General features: G+C 37.2%; 1 protein-coding gene across 1 annotated transcript in view; it reads right to left on the bottom strand.

Moving 5' to 3' along the window:
- Positions 1-19,779, bottom strand: part of EYS (eyes shut homolog) — a 956,188-nt gene that overhangs the window by 520,818 nt on the left and 415,591 nt on the right. The window contains exons 26-27 of the mRNA XM_067294141.1: positions 3,639-3,810; positions 3,037-3,115 (exon numbers count right to left, since the gene is read on the bottom strand). Coding sequence (XP_067150242.1) covers positions 3,037-3,115; positions 3,639-3,810 — 251 coding nt within the window. The remainder of the gene's footprint in view (positions 1-3,036; positions 3,116-3,638; positions 3,811-19,779) is intronic.

Genomic DNA, 19,779 nt, shown 5'->3' with positions numbered 1-19,779 from the left:
AGCTTATGTATTCAGCATAATATTCCTGTGTATTTACTTCAAACTGAGCTAGCTGCTCCAAATGCGTCAGGTACGGGAATCTCCCACCATCTTCAGCAGTAAGGATTAACACAAAGAATTATTTGAGCTTCTCTTGCTATGACCTTACTATGCCTGAGTGCTGTTCTTAAACTGCTATCATCAAGCAATCCCACCAGTTCCTTATCTGGCTTCCTGTTTTTGATACCTATAAAGAACTTTCTGCTACAAGTTAGAGAATTCTTTAAAAGGCACTTTTCACATTTTCTACTTTCCTGTTAACATCTGAACTAACATTTTTATGGACTTTTCTATTCTTCTCATTTGGGCAGGCTTCTTCTCATTAAAATGCCAGTCTTTCCCTGTGACAGCCTCTTTACCTTTCCCATTAAGCCATACAGGGGTTTTGGACTACTTTATGCTCTTGAATTGTGGCACACATTTTATCTACGCTTTTAGTACCTTATTTAATAGTCTCCAGGCTGCTTGTAGGTTTCCTGTGATTTTGGCCTGCTCCTCTTAAGTTACCTAAATATTTACCTCATTTTTATATAGTTCCCTTTCTTGAAATTGAATGTCTATTTGCTGGATTTATTTCGCATGCTATCTCATGCTACAGTCATAGATCTAATTGTATTATAGTCACTAACAGACTCAGAATGGTTTTTATTACCTTTTTTGACAGCATGAGATGTCCTCAGCTAAGCATGGAAAAAGAACCACTACCACTGATTTGTCACCAGTCATAGCAAAAGAAAAAGCCCAGCTAAATATGAAATAACATTTATTACTAATATTCTACTGACCGTACTAGCAACCTACGTTTATGTATATCACAAAGGATCAATTTTCAGGTATTTCCTTTCACCCCCCCCCAAGTTCAAAAATAGTGTATCGTCAAAAGAAACCACATTTATTACAGCTAATTCATACAGTGCGTATGGTTCTTCTTTTTCTTGCATAAAATACGAAATCTATATATGAAAACCCATGAAAACTAGAGTAGACGGGCAAGTCCCTACATCCACAGTCCATATTAGATCTGCAGAAGTTATAGTTATAGGCTATGTCTTTATAAAGTGTTTCTTATTTTTTTCCTAGAAGTATTACACAACCCAAGAAAGTCTTGAAGCGCATTTGCTTGCAAATTGTATGGAAATCATATGTAGAGGATGAAAAATTCAGATTAAAGATAAAAGATTATGACATCTAGAGTATCTCTAGGGAAATATATATATGTATATACACACGTTTTATTTTTAAATTAGTTATTTGAATCAGCTTAGTTGCATACGCCTTCATACACAGAAATATATCTTCAAGTGAAGAAAATATTGAAATATATGTACATGGATGAATTCTTGACTTTTTTTTAAATAAATGAACTGGCAGATGTTAATCTAGAGGAAAACAATCATAGAGCATCAGCCTAGCATTATTATCCAGATGTGAACACCGCTACACATTCATGAAGCCTTGCTGATTTCTGCAAGAGTCGCATAGGCATGATATATATGTCTGAGTGGGATGAAGGCAGTATTGTAGCCTTTAAAAATATGACATCTGCAGCATAGTCTAATCTGAGAAGCACACTGCATGCAAATACAAAGAACATCAAAAAATGAAGCCATCCTTCTGACAGACTTATCTGTCAAATGTATATGTATATTGTTTCTTCCTATGAATTTCTAATCTATGCATTTTCAAACACCTCAGTATGAAATGTGGTTATCTTTTGAATATGATTTTATGCAGTTGTCTACAGGTCATTTAATCTCTCAATCTCTCATAAGGGAGGAAAGTGTAAATCATTGATGTTGCCAGAGAAAATATTACCCAGGGGTATTCTGCATTAGCATTGGCAACAGCTGATAATCATATAGATCTGCAATATTATATCATGATGCACACTCTGTTGATTTGAATTACTTATTTTCTGGCTTTTTCTTTCTCTAAAGGGAAGTTGGAGGATAATGTTCCAGCTAGATTTACTCCTTGTGTGAGACTGTCATGCATTTCCAACAGAAAAGTTACACACCGTACTTCCTTTACGTAACAAGACATTTTTAGCTATCTTGTACTTTTAGCTGTGTATCAAAATCCAGGAATGCCCTCCACATGCAGAAGTTAAAAAGAAACTTGCATAACACTTTGGTACTTGTTCCTGACAATTCAGAAGCGCAATACTAGAAGTCAAACAACCTAAAAGGAGGCAGATTTCAAGCCAGGCCTTCTCATGAGACCAAACTCACTGAAAAGGACCAAATCTCAAGATCTGCAAGGCCTCTCTTGAAATATGTTTGGCATAAAACCTGAAATAGTCTAAAAAGCCCAAACCAATTCCATCCTCTCTCCCAAATGTGGCCAATTTTCTAAGAGGTGCTTATTGTTATGCCAGGTACAGTGATCTTCTAGAAGTTGGTTTGTTGACCACAGGAATCTTCATGACACAGACTCAAACATCCAACATCCCTTCCTATCCACAGCCATTCCCCATGGTAATGCAAAAATATTCTTGAACTTAAGAGGAGGGAGTGGGCAGCATATTTTGTATGCCATAGTTCTATCCCACAGAATTCCACAGTTACCTGGAACTAGAAACTTTAAGCATGAGTCATGTCTATTTTCAGTGTAGAATATTGCATCCTGAGGTGTACTATTCAAATACAGAGTTAAGCTACAGCAAAGGGGGCTTGCAGTGTAAATGAGGTATATCATCCATGCTAAACTGAAGGATAAATGATTTTCAGGGGATGTTGGCTTAGTTTTTGGTGGATTTTCAGATTTTTCACTCACAGTTCACCTGTAAAGGTCTTTAGACATTTGTTCAATGCTCTTTCTAATGCAGTTTCATATTAGTAAAAAACAATGAGCTTTTCAGAATGTATTTGAAACAACTGAATTTCTGTCATGCATTTTCAATAAACCGAAGCATTCAGAAGTTACTTAAGTAAAAAATGAGTTTCAGGTGCCATATTACCCTTTCCGCTATAATTAAAGTAAAATTTGAAGACATACATTAATATTTATCTCGCATCTTGAGCTGGTCCATCCTGACTCACAGGAGCATTGATATCCATCAATGAGATCTATACATCTGAAATACAAAATAGTAATATTCAGATGATGCTATGTACTTCTGGATTTAGCACTACTTGTATCATTCAGTACATTTCAAAATAGTGATCTGATGTAATCTACTGAAATCCACAGAATTTTTTAATTAGCTTTTATAACGGGTTTCAGATGTCTATATTATAGATACTGAGGGGTTTTATAAGGATACTGATTCTCATATTAAAAGACACCCTCCAATTTCAACCTGTTGGTAGGTAGTAGCTAAAGATTTGCTTTTAAGTATATTAAAGTCTAATTAATCCACATTTACTGAAAACTGTTTTATGCTAATGAACACAAATGAAAGAGAAACTGAGATAATGTAACAGTATATTACATTAGCTTAAACAGGCAACATCTGTCATCTTTAACTGTGCTTGTACTCTTACTTTATGGAAGAATATAATTAAAACTATATTAATCAACCTTCTCATGTCATTAAATCTTAAATATTACTAGTTAAGTACATATCTTGGAGATAACAGTTAAATAAAAATAGCCACCTTCCATGAAGACAAGGTTCTGGCAAGCATTCATTAACATTTATCTCGCACTTTGTTCCAATAAAACCTCTCTTACAGTGACACTTGTAGGAACTGATGTCATCAATGCAATTTCCATTGTTGAGGCAAGGAGTAGATATACATTCATCTATATTTATTTCACATCTATCACCTGTGTAAAAAACAGAGCAGTTACAAGTAAGCTTTAAACTTTAGCTCAAGCTAACTAAAAGTTTATCTATTCCTATTGTAAATTCCAGATAATCTGTTTTTATTTACCTACATTGTTCATATAATTCATTGTATTCATCAATAAGAATATCCTGCTGGAATTCTCTATACATGCAAACACCAAAAAATGGGTTTATTGCAATATATCACATTGAGAACTTCTGTAAATGTAGCAAGGCAAGAAGGGACTTGGCTTTGAGGGTCAACTTGGAAGCAGAACAGCTATACAGAAAAAATGAAAGTTCAAGAGGATTTTTTTTGTATACAGTTATTAGAAAGATGAATAGCACAGGTTTCCCATGAGAGGAATAAAGAATTAAAATGTATATGTCTTGGTGGTGAACTAACTGTAATACTTATGTTCTCAAACTGAATTTAAAATGCAGGGGCTTTAAGTAAATGATGTAAGACAGAAAATGCTTTGAATTCTTTATGAAGACATCCATTATAAGAGATATGGTGGTATACTTTTCTGCTTGTAATTTTCCTGCAAATTAATGCCACACATCTTCCATCTAAACATCTCAAAGTATTTTACAAAATACTAATTAACAACAAACACTTACCTAGGGATAACACAAGATCATTATCCTGTTTTTGCAGGTGTGTGGGACAGGGGAGGTATGAAGGAGAGAAAAAGAATGCATAGACAAAATGTTCTCCTATGGAGCAAAGAGCCCAGCAGTCAGAAGTTACAACTATTCCTCTGGCTCTCCATTTCACAATAAATTTGAAAGGCATTTCTTGCCTCTCTGTAACAAGGTATTTACTTAAGTACCTCAACCTCAACTGAAAATAACCACAGTTATTGTATATACAGATGTGAACGGGTAATGAAAAGCTCCTATACCCTTTTCTCATTGCTATGCACCCAAGTACTAGTAGCTTTTGAAAAAAGGAATTCATAGCAAGGAAGAAGCACACAGATGTCCTAACCTTTTTCTAGTCCATGTGTATTAGTCAAAGATCAAAAACAAGAGTTTGCAATAAACCTACTAACAGAGCTACAAATAAGACTTAATGCAAGATCATGGTGAATGTTTTTATATAAGGAAGATTAATAGTGTAATATTAACATTAATATGAATGTTGAGTCTTTACAAATATTGTATACATTTGAGGAAACTGCTTTTTTCACAATATTCTCTTAGCTTTCTAATTGAGGCATAGAGAAAACAACAGCTTGGAGTCTATTTTGAAGTCTGTGGCCACAGCCCCAGCAGCCCTAGAGCACTGGAGTTGTGCTCCAGTAGTGCAGGGGAAAGTGTTGAGGAAATTGAACTTAATAGGCACCCCCAGGAAAATGAGCTCTGAGAGGGGCTGCCATATGATTCTGTGTTTGACCAAATCTTGGCGCAGTGGTATTTGTGATATGCTAAGTCACATGTCAGTACAAATTCAAAAGCAGTTCTGAAACCTGTTCTTCCCCTCCAATGCACGCATTGAGCAAACACTAACTCTGAACATTCATGCTCCCTGGACGCTCCTGCTTTTTTACAGTGTCACGTTCTCTGGAACAGCGGTGTCTTATTTGATCTCCCTACATATAAGAACTTAAACCGCTCAGAAATAATGTTTTGTTAACATTTTGCCAAAATCTAAATTCAAGAACAGAGCAGTCAAGTTCATCTGTTCTGTTATAGAACATGTAATAACAAAGAGGCATTTTTCCTTGTAAGTCAGCACTAGGAAAGAAAACATAGGCATCAGCATAGGGCTTTCTTGATCTGCTCTTATGAAGTAATGCTTCAAAAGCAATGTCAGAGTGGTAGTATTACGGAGTAATATATTTTGAATTTACCTTACCTGCAACTCTGAAGTTTATGTTTTTTGGTAAATGAGAAATTTTGATCTTTGTTCATAAATTGGCCGTATTGTCACTCAACCATGTTTATATTCCTGATCTTTTCAAAGCTGCTTATCCAAAGTGGTATTAGCTTCCTATGCAAACAAGTAAGTTGGCTCTCATAATAAGTCTTAGTGAGGTTTATATTTACTAAATTAGTGAGAGGACATATAAATGAAGTGTGTAGCATTTATATACACAGATTGTTGGGGGAGGTGGTACCATATACACTTACTAAAATATAGGATTTATTTTTTAAAACTCATTTTCCTAGTTAATCATGATTTTACCTAGGAGGTTCAGGTCTGTGTTTTAAGAGTTAAAAGTTCTGAGTTCAAATATAGTAATTTGCTTTTGCTAATGACATATGTGAAAGCTATAATCACTATAAAAATTAGTTTTAGTGTTCTTATGGATTTTTAAGACAGACATTTATGATCTGAAAAAAGCAAACCCTATTATACTTTTGGTCAATGGCTGTCATTTTTATTGTAATTTATCCATTTAAATAATTTGCTTCATAAATAATCTATAAGTAATTCATTTCTATTGATACCTTTTATTGCTTCTGTTGTCTATCCTCTCCCCAGATCTAATACATTCACTGAAGGAAATAAAGCTGACAGGAAATTACGTTATGGTTTTAAAAATATATATTTTGTTAGTAAGATATTTAAAGATTAGTTCAGCAATATACCAGCAGCAGATTTCAAAATCACTGAATGAAATTTGATTTTCTGGAATCAACCCAATAGAAGCTTGCCTGACATACCTCAATGGTTGCAGCCTTTCATTTGAGGAGGCTGACACATATTGATATGTTGATGCTGAAAGACAGATTAAGGGTTAAAGTAATGATTGATAATTAGTCCATATTCACATGTGCTTCCACTACTGCATAATTTATTCAGGAAAGAAAAATTATAGTTCCTTTAGATGATTAACATCTTGTAATTAAATAGATTCTGCTATACGTTCCTGATCTGCCCTTATTTATGCGACACTGACCTACTATTACAATCATATTGAATTAATTTTTGCCTGAAGAGCTCAATGAATGCAATGGAAATGCACTGAAAACACACTACTTGATTGTGGGGAAGAAGACTGAGTGCATAAATTCAATGTGTCACTAAGTGATTACAAAAATCATGTTTTGAAAGACAAGAAGTATTGGGAAAAACTTATTTTATATCCTCCCTCCATTCTTAGAAAAAAGCTTACAGTGATAACCTCATACAGAGAGTTTAAGATAAAACAGAACTCACTTCAGTGTCTCTTTTCTTAAACAATATTTACATACTTCAGAAATATCAAATTGTGGCAGAATATTCCACATGTACATTATATATTTTCCTTTTTTGTAACTTGTTTGAAGATTTAACCTAGATATGACTTAATACATTTAATATTCACATTGAAAGAGTATATGTGCTACAGAATTGGAATCAAATCTGTTACAGCTCTTGAGTGAAAAAATATGTGAGGTAATAGAAGACTTCCACTGAATGGCACAAAAGTTGTTTTGTTGACTAGGAAAAAGAGAAAAATAATCTTAGCAAAATTCTGATCAAAGTGCCATATTAGAACTACTTATACATATTAATCTACATTAATGCAAAGAAATGGTTCTCTCTTGTGTGGTCTCTTGTCTTATGTAAAGACCTGCATACCTCCTCTTGGACAATCAAGTAAAAAATTCATAATGAATTAATGAAAAAAATATGCCCTCAGAATAAAAACATAAATTCAAAAAAAACAATATTTATTTTAGTGTTCTAGACTGGGTATGTTTATGCAAGATGAAAAAAACTGTAAAACTATTTTTCTATTTTGTTGAAATGACATGTTGGTAGAATATATCTGCCCATTCTGTTTCTTTGTGGCAGTGAAGGAAGGACAGCAGAGTTCAGTTAATACTGTGTTAGGGAAGTCAGAGTGTAATACATCCCACCAAATTTTAACCATTTAAAAATTAAGCAGTGGTTTAAGTTAGATGTCTAAACTCCCTCTATAATGGGTGAAGAGAGAAGCAGCTTCAAAGGGTAACCTGCATCATCTATCTTAGACACCATACTTTGAATGCCCTGGTGTTGGCAATGACTGCAGAGGAAAACTGAACGAGTAATTTAGAGTAGCTGCTTAGTTCTTAGATGACTAATGTTAGGGGAAATTAACCCTGCTCTTAGTATCAGCTGTAAACATAGTTATCCATGTAATTCAGCCTGCTCCATGGGTGGTAAAACAATAATTTGACAATAGGTACTGCACTACTCATTTTGCTCTTGAGTTGTATTGTTGTCTGGCACTTAAAACACAGGGGAGAAAATCCAGCTTACTCATAAGCAAGCAGTCTAGACAGACTAGCAAAGAACAGTCAGACAAAAAATGATGGCTAAATGCCAGTAGTGAAAATCTAGCTGCTAGCCAAAAATGCCAAAATTGTACTCTCTGGTGAATTTTGGTATTGCGGGAAAAGGACTGAGAAGCTAGAGTAGTGCAACTTTGTGCTTAGGTTTCTTTAAAAAATCAGTAACATGAGACGTAAAGTAAGATTGGATTCTGCCAAGAAAGACTGAATCTCTTGGAAAGAACAGATATGCCTTGTAGTAGTATCTCTGTATTCTGCCTTTACTTGGAAAGCTTTATCAATATTAACTGTCAAAATGAGCTTTTATAGTCCTGCTAGCGCTAAATATTTCAGAGATCTGTAGGGAGTTCACACCTATTTTGTCATTTCTACCCTGAAAGGATTTTGTGAGGTTTGCTGTGAATACGGACTACAATCATTACAATAATGACTGGTACAATAGAGTGAAAAATGAAAATGAACACAAGTAACACAGGAAAAATAAATAAATTAGAGAGAACTACAGACTTCATTTTGAACTGTTAATTCTAACATAGAAAATAGCTTGCCAAATAGTAGGCACTAGTTTAAATGTTCTTGCTAACACTCACTAATTCAAAATATTTTTATATGGTTTTTATAGACAAAATTTAAGTTCATATTCTAAAATCACTATTTAAATTCAGCACACGTACTCTAATAACCTCTGAACAAACTGGGCTAAATATGTCCCTGGCATTAATCCCTGGCTTCACTGGATGAATCCTTTCCATTTTGAATAAACATTTTCATTTAAATTATTTCCAAGAGCAAAATGTACTAAATTTGTAATTTGTTACACTGCAGACACAAAAAAGGTTGGTAAACATTTATGACTGTAACCTATACAGTCTGTCATCCCCTGACAGTGTGACTGCCATTTAATTTGAAACCTGCCTTCTCTTGAACTCTTCTAAATGTTGATATGAAAGTATAAAACCTTTTAATAAAAACTGGCTTTCTGTAGTATAAACATTATAATATACCTGAATATTTCATCTGAGAGAAGACTGTAATACCATAGAGCTAGCACTTGCCTTAAAACACATTGTCCATAAGCTCTGTTTCACAGCTCTGACTGTGCCATGTATGCTCCAGGCGCACTGGGCTGCAGCTACCTCTTGGAGTTCTGCTTTACAGATTGTACTTATCATGCTACAAAATAATGCCTCCACTCACCAAAAAATAGGGGGAAACTACCCCCAAAATGCCCAGGTTGGTTGATTATTGGTTTTTATAGTGATCTGGTGACAAGGAAATAGCATAGATGTCAAAGTGCAGATATCAAAAGTCAGAGCATAGAGTAATAATAATAATGCTAAGATGAAAAGCAGACAGCTATTCTACTCCTTCAAATCATCCATTCACAGGAAGAATCAGTCCTCCTCATATCTTAAATATTAATAAATAAAACTCAGCAGCCTCTCTCTGATACCTTTTTATCTTCAATCTACTTTATTAATTGGGAATACCTCACCCTTTCTTGTTTCCTGGAACTTACTTGCACAATTCCCCACTTCTATCCTAATCTAGAGATGGTCACATCTCTTTCCATCAAGATTTTCAGCTTTTCTTCTCAACTGCTGTAAGCCCAAATAAGAAATTAACCTTGTCTTGGAGGATTTTTCTCATCAACTCCTTATCCAAACTGGAATCTGTCTCTCCTCTGATCACCAGGCATTAATTCTCAGCCCTCCCTTGAAAAATGATCTCATTTTTGCATTCCTTCCCTCAGAAATACATCCCCCCAACATCCAACTGAATGTTTATGAACTGCAGTGTACCTAACAATCTGAAAAATCAGATCCTAGGCTTGATCCTGTAAGTGTTTCAGTACAGAACAAGAGGAAGTTTAAAATGGCCGTGGGTCCCAGAAATACTATTTTGCAAAGTCTCCTAGTAGCAAATCTTGAGTTCAAGAGTCTTTGCCCTTCATTAGAGTAGGACTGAAAGCAGTCAGTGCAAATGTAAGAATGGAGCAAGCTACAGACAACACCCCTGCAACGCACAAGCATTCTTAGCTATGCACTCTCCTCAAGCTTACATCCTAGTACTAACAAGAATAAGTTTAATGTCTTTCCATATATTTTTACATTGTGCCTATGACTTACAATTGATGAGCTCATGCCCTGACAATTTAAGTTCTGTAGTCTATGCAATGTATATAATGATTTTGTATTCCACTCAAAACCATTCAGCTATTCAGTTTCATTAAGATCCTTTTTTTGTTTCTTTACACTGCACACACATAAGTCTGCAAAATTTCACTTTTTAAGTTTAGCTTTTTTTCTTTTATTTTGTTTGGCACATCTCTTACAGTTTGACACTAGCCAGACAGTAAATAACATTCTTATGTTTTGATTTTTTTAAGAAAAAAATTCTGTGATAATCTCTAGATGCTCCCTCCTGGTAAATATCCTTGGCCTTTTCCTGACATTACATCACCTGCATGTCCTTGTCTTTATCTTAAAGTGAAGTATCAAGTTTTCATATGAACATCCTTTTGACTGTAGAAATGCTAAATAGAATTATTTTCTTGTCAGAAAATCCTGTGAAAGCTCTAAAGACCAAAATGCCAGTGAACCCAACCACAGATAGGATCTGCACTGCATGCCGTGCTGCGCTGTGCCCTCACTGGAGGTCTGTCCAGTGCTGCACAGCTCAAGTACCCAACATCTGAAGGCTCATAAGATTATCTATTCTCTTTTTCTGTCTTCTGTTTGCTCCAATAAATGGTATTTTAAGCAATACCTTACAGAGTTTGACTGCCTTTATTGCTGGGCTCATAACAAACACCAGTCCCAGTGCTTTGCACCGGTGCACAACATGATATACCCTAATCACCAAATTATAAAACAACTACGTTACAAGTCTAAAACTATGTTGCCTCTTAAAATTAGTAACTGACTGCAAGAACTAATACTCATTTTGTCACAGTCACATTAATTTTGTGGGCCTCATTCAGGCTGTTGTGAGTAAATTAGCTGTAATGCAAGTTTTCTAAGTATGCTGCATGAAGAACTAGGGTTGATAAGGTGCTGAGCCTGTTTTTGTTGATTTCATCTTAAAAAAGATTTGTTAAAGCTTAATGACCAATACCAGAGATTTAATTTTCTACTTCTATTGTATTTTGTATCAGTAATAATTTTATTTCAAGGAATTATTTCACCTTCCTTATATTTCGTCAAGTTACATTGCTACTGATCAGACTGCAGAAAATTTGAATGGTTGGGATCTATTTTGAAGTAAATATATTTATCTTGGCTTAGACAAGGTTTGATTTCAACTTTGGGTGGAAAAGTGAAGAGAACTTTACAAGATAAGGTTTGGCCATAGGAAACAAAATAATTGAGATACAAACAGATTAATTTGCTTGGTCTAAAACTTTTAAGGTGTTTGTTTGCATTAAATATTAATTTCTGTCCTTAGAACACATACATGACCTTTGAGGAACATATCTGCCACTTTTTTTGAAAGTGAATACAATAACTGTACTGACTAAATACAAAACATAACCAGTAGCATGCACTGTCTGATATTTAGATATTTCAGCTCAAGATTGGGGCATGATGGAACCATGAGAAGAAGCAATCCACCTAAGGGAGTTACTTCTTTGCTTACTGTTATGCATAGTCAGATCTTAGTGATCTGAACCCATTCTAGTAAAAATGGTACAAATTCTTAATCATCTTGCTATAGGCAAAATGGAACACGCCATCTATAGAGAGCCAAAAATATACACTTAGTCCTATTAATGTTTTAACAGTCTTAAAGCAAAAATCATCTAGCGCTGAAAAGCCTCAATATAGTTAAAATGCTTATACCAAAACCACCCCAAATAGACCCTGGAGTCTATTCTTGTCCCCTGGAGTTATGCTCACCCTTCAAATGTCCCTGTGAGTCCTAAGGGTGCCACTACAGACTTACCCAAGAAACCTGGGACGAGACAGTGAAACAATTTACCAGCATCCTGAGGTCCTTGCTAGGAGCACTGTGATGTGTGTGTGTGTGTGGGGGGGGGAATCTTCCTCCTCTTTCTTTGAAGGAGCATGATATTGATAACTTCCTCCTCCTCAGCCTTGGGTGCACGGGGGTCTCCCTCACCCCCCTCCTCGCCCCCCCCCCAGGCCGCCTCCCTGGCCGGGGCTGCCAGCGGCAGTGTGACAGCGGCCCCGCCCCGCCCCGCGCACACAAAGGGCTATTGTTTGCCAGGCAGTGACTGCCGGGGGTGTCACCCCCTCCCCAGAGGGGCCCGGCCCGGCCCGGCCCGGCCCGGCGCTGGCGCTGGCGCTGGAGCAGGGCAGCAGCAGCCCCGGGGCCCCGGCGCAGGCGCTCAAACCAGCCAGACAAGTCCTGAGCCCCGGCACGGCCACGGCAGCGCCCGGCCCGCCGCCGCCTGCTGGGAAGTGTGGAGGAATGGTTAAGCGAGAGAGGGCATGATCTGATTGGGATGAGCAATCCCGTCTTCGGGGTAGAGGAAGGAATCTAGGCCAAGGCAAGCGAACCTGCTGAAAGCGGCCTTATGTAGGCCAAGGCAAGCGAACCTGCTGAGGCCTGCTGAACTGGCCGTATAGCGGCCTTGAGCACTACAAAAGAAGGTATTCATGAAACTGGTAAACAAGTCTGGACGGAACTAGGGTCCATAAATGTCGATGGAGCGCAGTCAGCAACTTTGCACCAATCATGTATCCGCTTTATACGTATGGACAGAAACTGTAACCAATCATGTAACTATTGCTAACGCATGCGTATTGCTTGTCGATATATATACTTTGTGTAAGCTCTAATAAAGGGAGAACGACCATACTCATATTGAGACTCATCGTTACTCCGGGGTCCCCTCCCTCACTCCAACAGGGAAGGGCAAAGGTCGTATTTAAAATGACTGATAAAATCAAACTAGATATAAACATATCGTAGTTTCGAATCATGATTCAGTTCACAAATGAATGAACTTGCAGAAAGGGTTGGGGAAGAAAAATCTGAAGATAGATAGTAAAAGTAACATCTATTAATGTCTATCTGCATGTTGGAAACATCATGATAAAAATATCATAGATGTCAATACTGCTATAGGAGGTCACATTGTAGCTGGGCAAGCTGCAAATATCTGTTCAATATTTAGGACATTTTAACTTTTATTTTAAGAACAGAGGTTTAAGTATAAACAATTACTTTATTAAAATTAAGAGAAACTTAAAACTAAAAAATAGTTGAAAACAACTTGTAACTGAAAGGCTGAAATTCGTAAGAAAAAAAGTATCTCTTCTTTAAACCTATACAGTTCAATATGGAAAACTTTATATAATACATATATTCATATATACACACATGTATGTGTGTATATATGAATTACTGAGAAATAGCCATGTTTTATTCAGTATAGGCTCGGTTTATTAGCCATTTTAATTCTAATATTGTAATATAAAATGGAAAGTAAAAATAAAGTGAAAATAATGGAAAAATGGAAAGCTGTACTATGTAGAAAATAATAATATGGTAAAGGTATTAAGAAAAAGACATAACATCATTCTAAAATAATGTAAGTATAGCTTTTTATAAGAAAATATTTATACTCATATGTTATGTCCTTATCACTATATAACCTGAATGCTTCTAGAATATACTAATATTATAATTATTGTTACTGCTTTTGATTTTCTTCTCTATTAGCTATGTTTTATGTAGTCTTTAATATTTCTAGTTAGAACTGAAGTACTTATGCATTTTTATACTCAAATGATAATAAAAATCAAGCCTTTACAGTAAAGCTAAAATCTCAGCTTCTCTCTCTTCCTGGGACACAAAGAATCCCAGTTACTACTAACAGTGTAATGCAATATTCATATTGATGTGAATTAATGTGCCGTCAAAAACGAGAAGAGTGCTGTCTTGGAGGTTTTCCAGACCCAACCGGCAAAGCTCTGAGCAGCCTGGTCTGAACCCACAGCTGACCCTGCTTTGAGCAGGAGGTTAGACTAGAGACCTCCTGAGGTCCCTTCACACCTGAATTATTCTTATTCAAGAACGTAATTTTCCCTGGTAGCTTGACAGTTGAGGTTAATGACAAAATGCAAGGGATCAGAATTATGCAGTGGGTGAAAGGAAACAAGACAAAAAAATTTTGAGCATGGTTATGTGCAAAATTGCTTGTGGAATTCATGTATTTTATCACAGCCTAATCATTTTCAAAATCCTTATGCTATTTAGTAACAGTCTCTGCTCAAATTCAACACCCCCTGCCAAAAAAATCCCAAAAGAAAGTAAGTAAAAAACTTGGAGACTATCTTTGTGACTGATGAGAAAATGTATTATTGGTATACAGGTGCCTTGGGAAGCATATTTAGGCACTGATGCTTGGTTCATTTTAGTACTATAGTACAACAGCTTCACTATTTATTTCAAATTAAAACTTTGAATTAGATCAATTTGGAACAGTTCTTTAGGCTGACTTCAGGGAAACAAGATGGGTCCAAGTCTTGTGATCAACAAGACACAACAGAGCTGTCCTATACATTTCTCTATTACAAACCGTCAAAAAATCTCCGGAATTGCTGAGTAAAACTACTAGACACTTAACATGAAAGGTCAAATGAGTCTACTTTCGTGAATAAAATACTTTTTACAAAGTCACCTACTTCTCTGAACCCTGTTGAGGATAAAAGACAGAGTTTGCCTGCAGAGATACCTTTAGAGAACCTAAAAAACTCCATGGTGCTATCATTGCCATGCTTTTCAGAAATAATAAGAAGCACAATTTTACAGTAACTGTTCTAACACATAGCATGTTGAGTTCTAGTAAGTGAAACCTTCCCTCAGCAGTCAGTGCCTTAGATATTTATTGTTATGACTGATTGAGACATCCAGACCTTTTTATATTATGAATTGTGTTTTTATCAAACCAGTTCCCAATCATGACATTTTTTGAGTGCATAGCAAAAAACCCTGTCAACAGAAATGCTTATTAAAATATTATTGTTAACATTATCTTCTAGAAATACTAAAATATTTTAATATCAAAGAATTAGACATTAAGTACATTTATAACTTACAGAAAGCTCAAAGAAATATCATGGAATCACAGAAGAATAGATTGGCATTGTAATGCATATTCCTCCTCTGTGGTGTTCTAGCATTAAAGCTGCTTAAAAGTTCCTTTGTCATAGTATCTGTAGCAGAGCAATTTGTGTGGAAATTGAGATTTCAGTCCCCAGGGCCTTGGTAACTCTTACAGAATAGAGACTCCTTTAAAACATGCACAGTGGCACACGTGAATACATTCAAAGACCCCTCCAAAGTCACACTTCCTGTAAAGTAAAGCTACTTTTCTAGGTAGTAGTAACAGCTTTATTATCATAGATCTGCTTTCTAACACATGCATCAGGGCTTTGTCAAATTTGTTTTAGATATAATGTGAAGGGCCAATTTTGGTTCCATGAACCCTAGGTAATTTGGATTCTCATCAAATAGCTTACTACAACAGGTAAGATCTTTTAGATATAATTATTTGACCACAGGCTCTTAGTGATTCTCACTGAATGAGCCTAACTCCTGAATTTTACATTATAAGCAACTCAAAAAATCTTCAGGAAATGATCCTACATCTAATTTACCCTGAAACACTGATCTATTATATTTATGAGGAGATAAGTTAGGATGTTATCAATTTCAGTCATAGTTTGTTTAGTTGGGGAGCGTCTCGTTTATTGAATGTTTCTGTTGTGTTTAAATAGTATGTCTGTATCCTATGACAGTTACTCACATGGTAGAGTTACCAACCTGATAGCCTTCTATGATGGAATGACTGGCTGGGTAGATGAGGGGAGAGCAGTGGATGTCTACCAAGGTAGCAGTTGTCTACCTTGACTTCAGCAAGACTTTTGACACTGTCTCCCATAACATCCTCATAGACAAGCTCAGGAAGTGTGGGCTAGATGACAGGACAGTGAGGTGGATTGAGAACTGGCTGAATGGCAGAGCTCAGAGGGTTGTGATCAGCGGCGCAGAGTCTAGTTGGAGGCCTGTAGCTAGCGGTGTCCCCCAGGGGTCAGTACTGGGTCCAGCCCTGTTTAACTTACTCATCAGTGACCTGGATGAAGGGACAGAGTGCACCCTCAGCAAGTTTGCTGAGGATACCAAACTGGGAGGAGTGGCTGATACCCCACAAGGCTGTGCTGCCATTCAGAGAGAGCTGGACAGGCTGGAGAGGTGGGCAGAGAGGAACCTCCTGAAGTTCAACAAAGGGAAGTGCAGGGTCCTGCACCTGGGGAGGAATAACCCCAGGCACCAGTCCAGGTTGGGGGTTGACCTGCTGGAGAGCAGCTCTGCGGAGAAGGACCTGGGAGTGCTGGTGGACACCAAGTTAAGCATGAGGCAGCAATGTGCCCTTGTGGCCAAGAAGGCCAATGGTATCCCAGGGTGCATCAGGAAGAGTGTTGCCAGCAGGTCGAGGGAGATGCTCCTTCCCCTCTACTCAGCCCTGGTGAGGCCACATCTGGAGTACTGCGTCCAGTTCTGGGCTCCCCAGTACAAGAGGGATGTGGCACTACTGGAGCAAGTCCAGCGAAGGGCTACAAAGATGATTAGGGGACTGGAGCATCTCTCTTATGAGGAAAGGCTGAGAGAGCTGGGCCTGTTCAGCCTGGAGAAGAGAGGACTGAGAGGGCATCTTATCAATGTATACAAATATCTGAAGGGAGGGTGTCAAGAGAATGGGGCCAGACTCTTTTCAGTGGTGCCCAGCAACAGGACGCGAGGCAACAGGCACAAACTGAAACACAGGAAGGTCCATCTGAACATGAGGAAAACCTTTTTTTCTGTGAGGGTGACAGAGCACTGGAACAGGTTGCCCAGAGAGGAGTCTCCATCCTTGGAGATATTCAAAAGCCATCTGGACATGGTCCTGTGCAATGTGCTCTAGGTGACCGTACTTATCAGGGGGGTTGGACTAGATGATCTCCAGAGGTCTCTTCCAAACTCATCCACTCTGTGATCCTGTGAAAACTCAAAAGCATAAGCCAGACTACAGAACTTCACAGCAGTACTTCCATATTTAGGCTAAAATGTTCAACAGTGATTCTGTTCTTGTGAGGCATGGTTTACTGGAGGAAGGGTTTTTTTAATTACTAATTATTATTACTATGATTACTTGATTGCCACTTGGTTTGTGGCAACAAGAACAGAAATAACAAGAATGGTGCCAATACTCATGTCAGCAGAAGTTTATAACTGAAAAGAGCGGCTCAGAACTTCTAGCAGTCAGCCTGACCTGTGTGTTTACGGAAAGCCACATTTTCATTCTAATCTAACCTTTAATTCTCTTGGACAAACAGCTTACCTTCTGTTAGCTAAGTCAAAGTAGGAATATAATAAAATTGTTTTGCCCATTCCACATTACTATCCCTTAATCATTCCCAGTATGTTGACACAGGCTCTGCCTGGGAGTGAATTAATTACTTTAGCAGGAAAGCCTGTGCACAATCTAGAGGATTTGCCCATGCTAGTGTCAAGATCCAACTTAAAATATGAACACAAAAGAGTTTGCACCATTCATTCCACAGATCATGGAAAACTTTCTGATAAAAACAACTTAGACATAGACAGGGAAAATTTGGGCTCAGACATAGAAAAAAGTTACAGAAGATCAGCTCAGGCCTCAGTGAAAGGTCTCAATATTACAATTAAGCTAATTCAAATAATCTTGCACTTGCTGAGGGCTAAGAATTCGTGCATAGACACTTAACACGCAAAAGCTGCTATGTAATAACTTATTTCCCAGTAGGAAGTGAATAGCATTTCAGCTACTAAATTCAAGCATTTTACTTGGCGGCCTCAGCAGAATCCATGACTCAGAGAGCAGCAACCAACTTTTCCATGCAATCCACAAGGGAAGTTGGGTACCTGAGGACTAGAAACTAGAAAGTCCTCAGAAACTAGAAAGCTAAGCAAAGAACTAGCAGTGCATGTCTAGATAGCTTAATGCAGTAGAGTATTAGAGTCTCTAAGCAAAGCAGTAGCTCTGGGAGGCCAAAAGCACTTTAGCCATGTTAGGATGGCATTATATCTGGCTTTACTACCCTGCCTCTGTAGAGAACTAATTAGACTGGGGCTGACACCATGCTGATGCAGCTAGAATGCTTTTACATTCAGTCTTTCTTGGAAATGTGGAACTGTGCTGTACAGTTTGCCAATCACTGTCAGCTACCTGAGTCTAAGCCATCACCTTTCTTCATTATCATTAAAGAGTTCAAAAACTGTTTTTGAATGTTGCTGAATCTGCTTGACGTGGAGCATGAAGGTTTCAAATACACTGATGATAGAATGCACCAGTGGCTTACATACTGGGTATTTTATATTGAGAATCTCTCCTATGTTGATTTTTTTCCACTTAATATAAATAATTAATATTAAATAGATCAGCTACAGGAAAAGAGAGACTATGGGAGAGGATGCATCACCACACACTTCTGGTATGTGCAAGAACCAGATTTGAGACTTTGTTCTGGTCAATATGTAGTGATGTGAGCAAAACAAACACTCCACACAGAAGTCACTCAAAACCCTTTACTAATATTGTTGCAATCAATGAACTGTACTACCATGCAGGAAAGCCAGATGAAAGTCTGTGCGAATCAAGCAGCTATTTTCCCCAATCCCTGAAACAGCTTTAGGTGATGTGTACAATGGAAAATGGGCGTACACCCTAGCATGGACATGAATGCAAGTACGCAGTGTTCTTTTTATAACACAGTGTCTTCTACATCGATGTTACTCAAATAGCATGCTGTTGCTTCTTTTCATCAGTCATAAATAAGAAGCAGAGCTAGTTCTATTCCTCTTTTACTAACTCTTACAACTCCAGAAAGAGAAGCTGGTTCTGTTTGAAGATAAATAGTAATTAACTATATAGCACATTGGTGAAACCATCTTAGAACTGGCATACTAAATACATATTCAAATTACACAGTAATGAGCATGAAGAACAAACGCTTCACATTTAGATATTCTTTGCCAAAAGACAAGGATTTTACTCCCTAAAGAAACAGATCTGTAATGCAAAACAATTATATTTCACTAAACAAGGGGAATGTATTGACATCCAAGTTCCTAATCACCAGATTTAATTTGTATACACAGTGAGAGTTGCTGTTGCCAAGCACTCATTATAAACGGGCTGTACCATCACATATTCTGAGCATGATCTGTACAAAAAATCAGGTAGTTACTGACTGAATCTCCTTAAGGACCAGAGATTTTACATGCACTATAGAGACTTTCCTTTCTTACAGACAGCATTCTTAGCTGTTTGATAACTTTACTGCTTTGAAACTGCAAATACTTTCTAATTGGGGGTCACTGCCCTTTGGTATAGTAGGCTTTACAGTCTGCAGAAAATAAATGTTTTTTCAAAGAAGAAAATACGTACTCAACTATCTTCTCCTATTGCTGAAGCTGTAAATATGAGATTTGGAATAAAACCATCAAAAAGTTAAGAGCCAAATAGCGGACCTGAGTAGCTAAAGATTAAACATGGTAATCTAACTTCTGGGTTCCTGGTTTCTGTTGTGGCATACAGACCACTGGGTCAGGCATATATATTCTTTTTACTGTGTATGGGATGACTGAGACTATATGTACACCAAGGAACACAGTAGTGCCTGAAGAGATCTTCAAAT

The sequence above is a fragment of the Apteryx mantelli genome, chromosome 3 (assembly GCF_036417845.1).
Source record: "Apteryx mantelli isolate bAptMan1 chromosome 3, bAptMan1.hap1, whole genome shotgun sequence".
In the NCBI taxonomy this organism is placed as follows: Eukaryota; Metazoa; Chordata; class Aves; order Apterygiformes; family Apterygidae; genus Apteryx; species Apteryx mantelli.
Note: the sequence above shows the minus strand (reverse complement) of the source record. Positions and strands in the feature narration are given on the sequence as shown.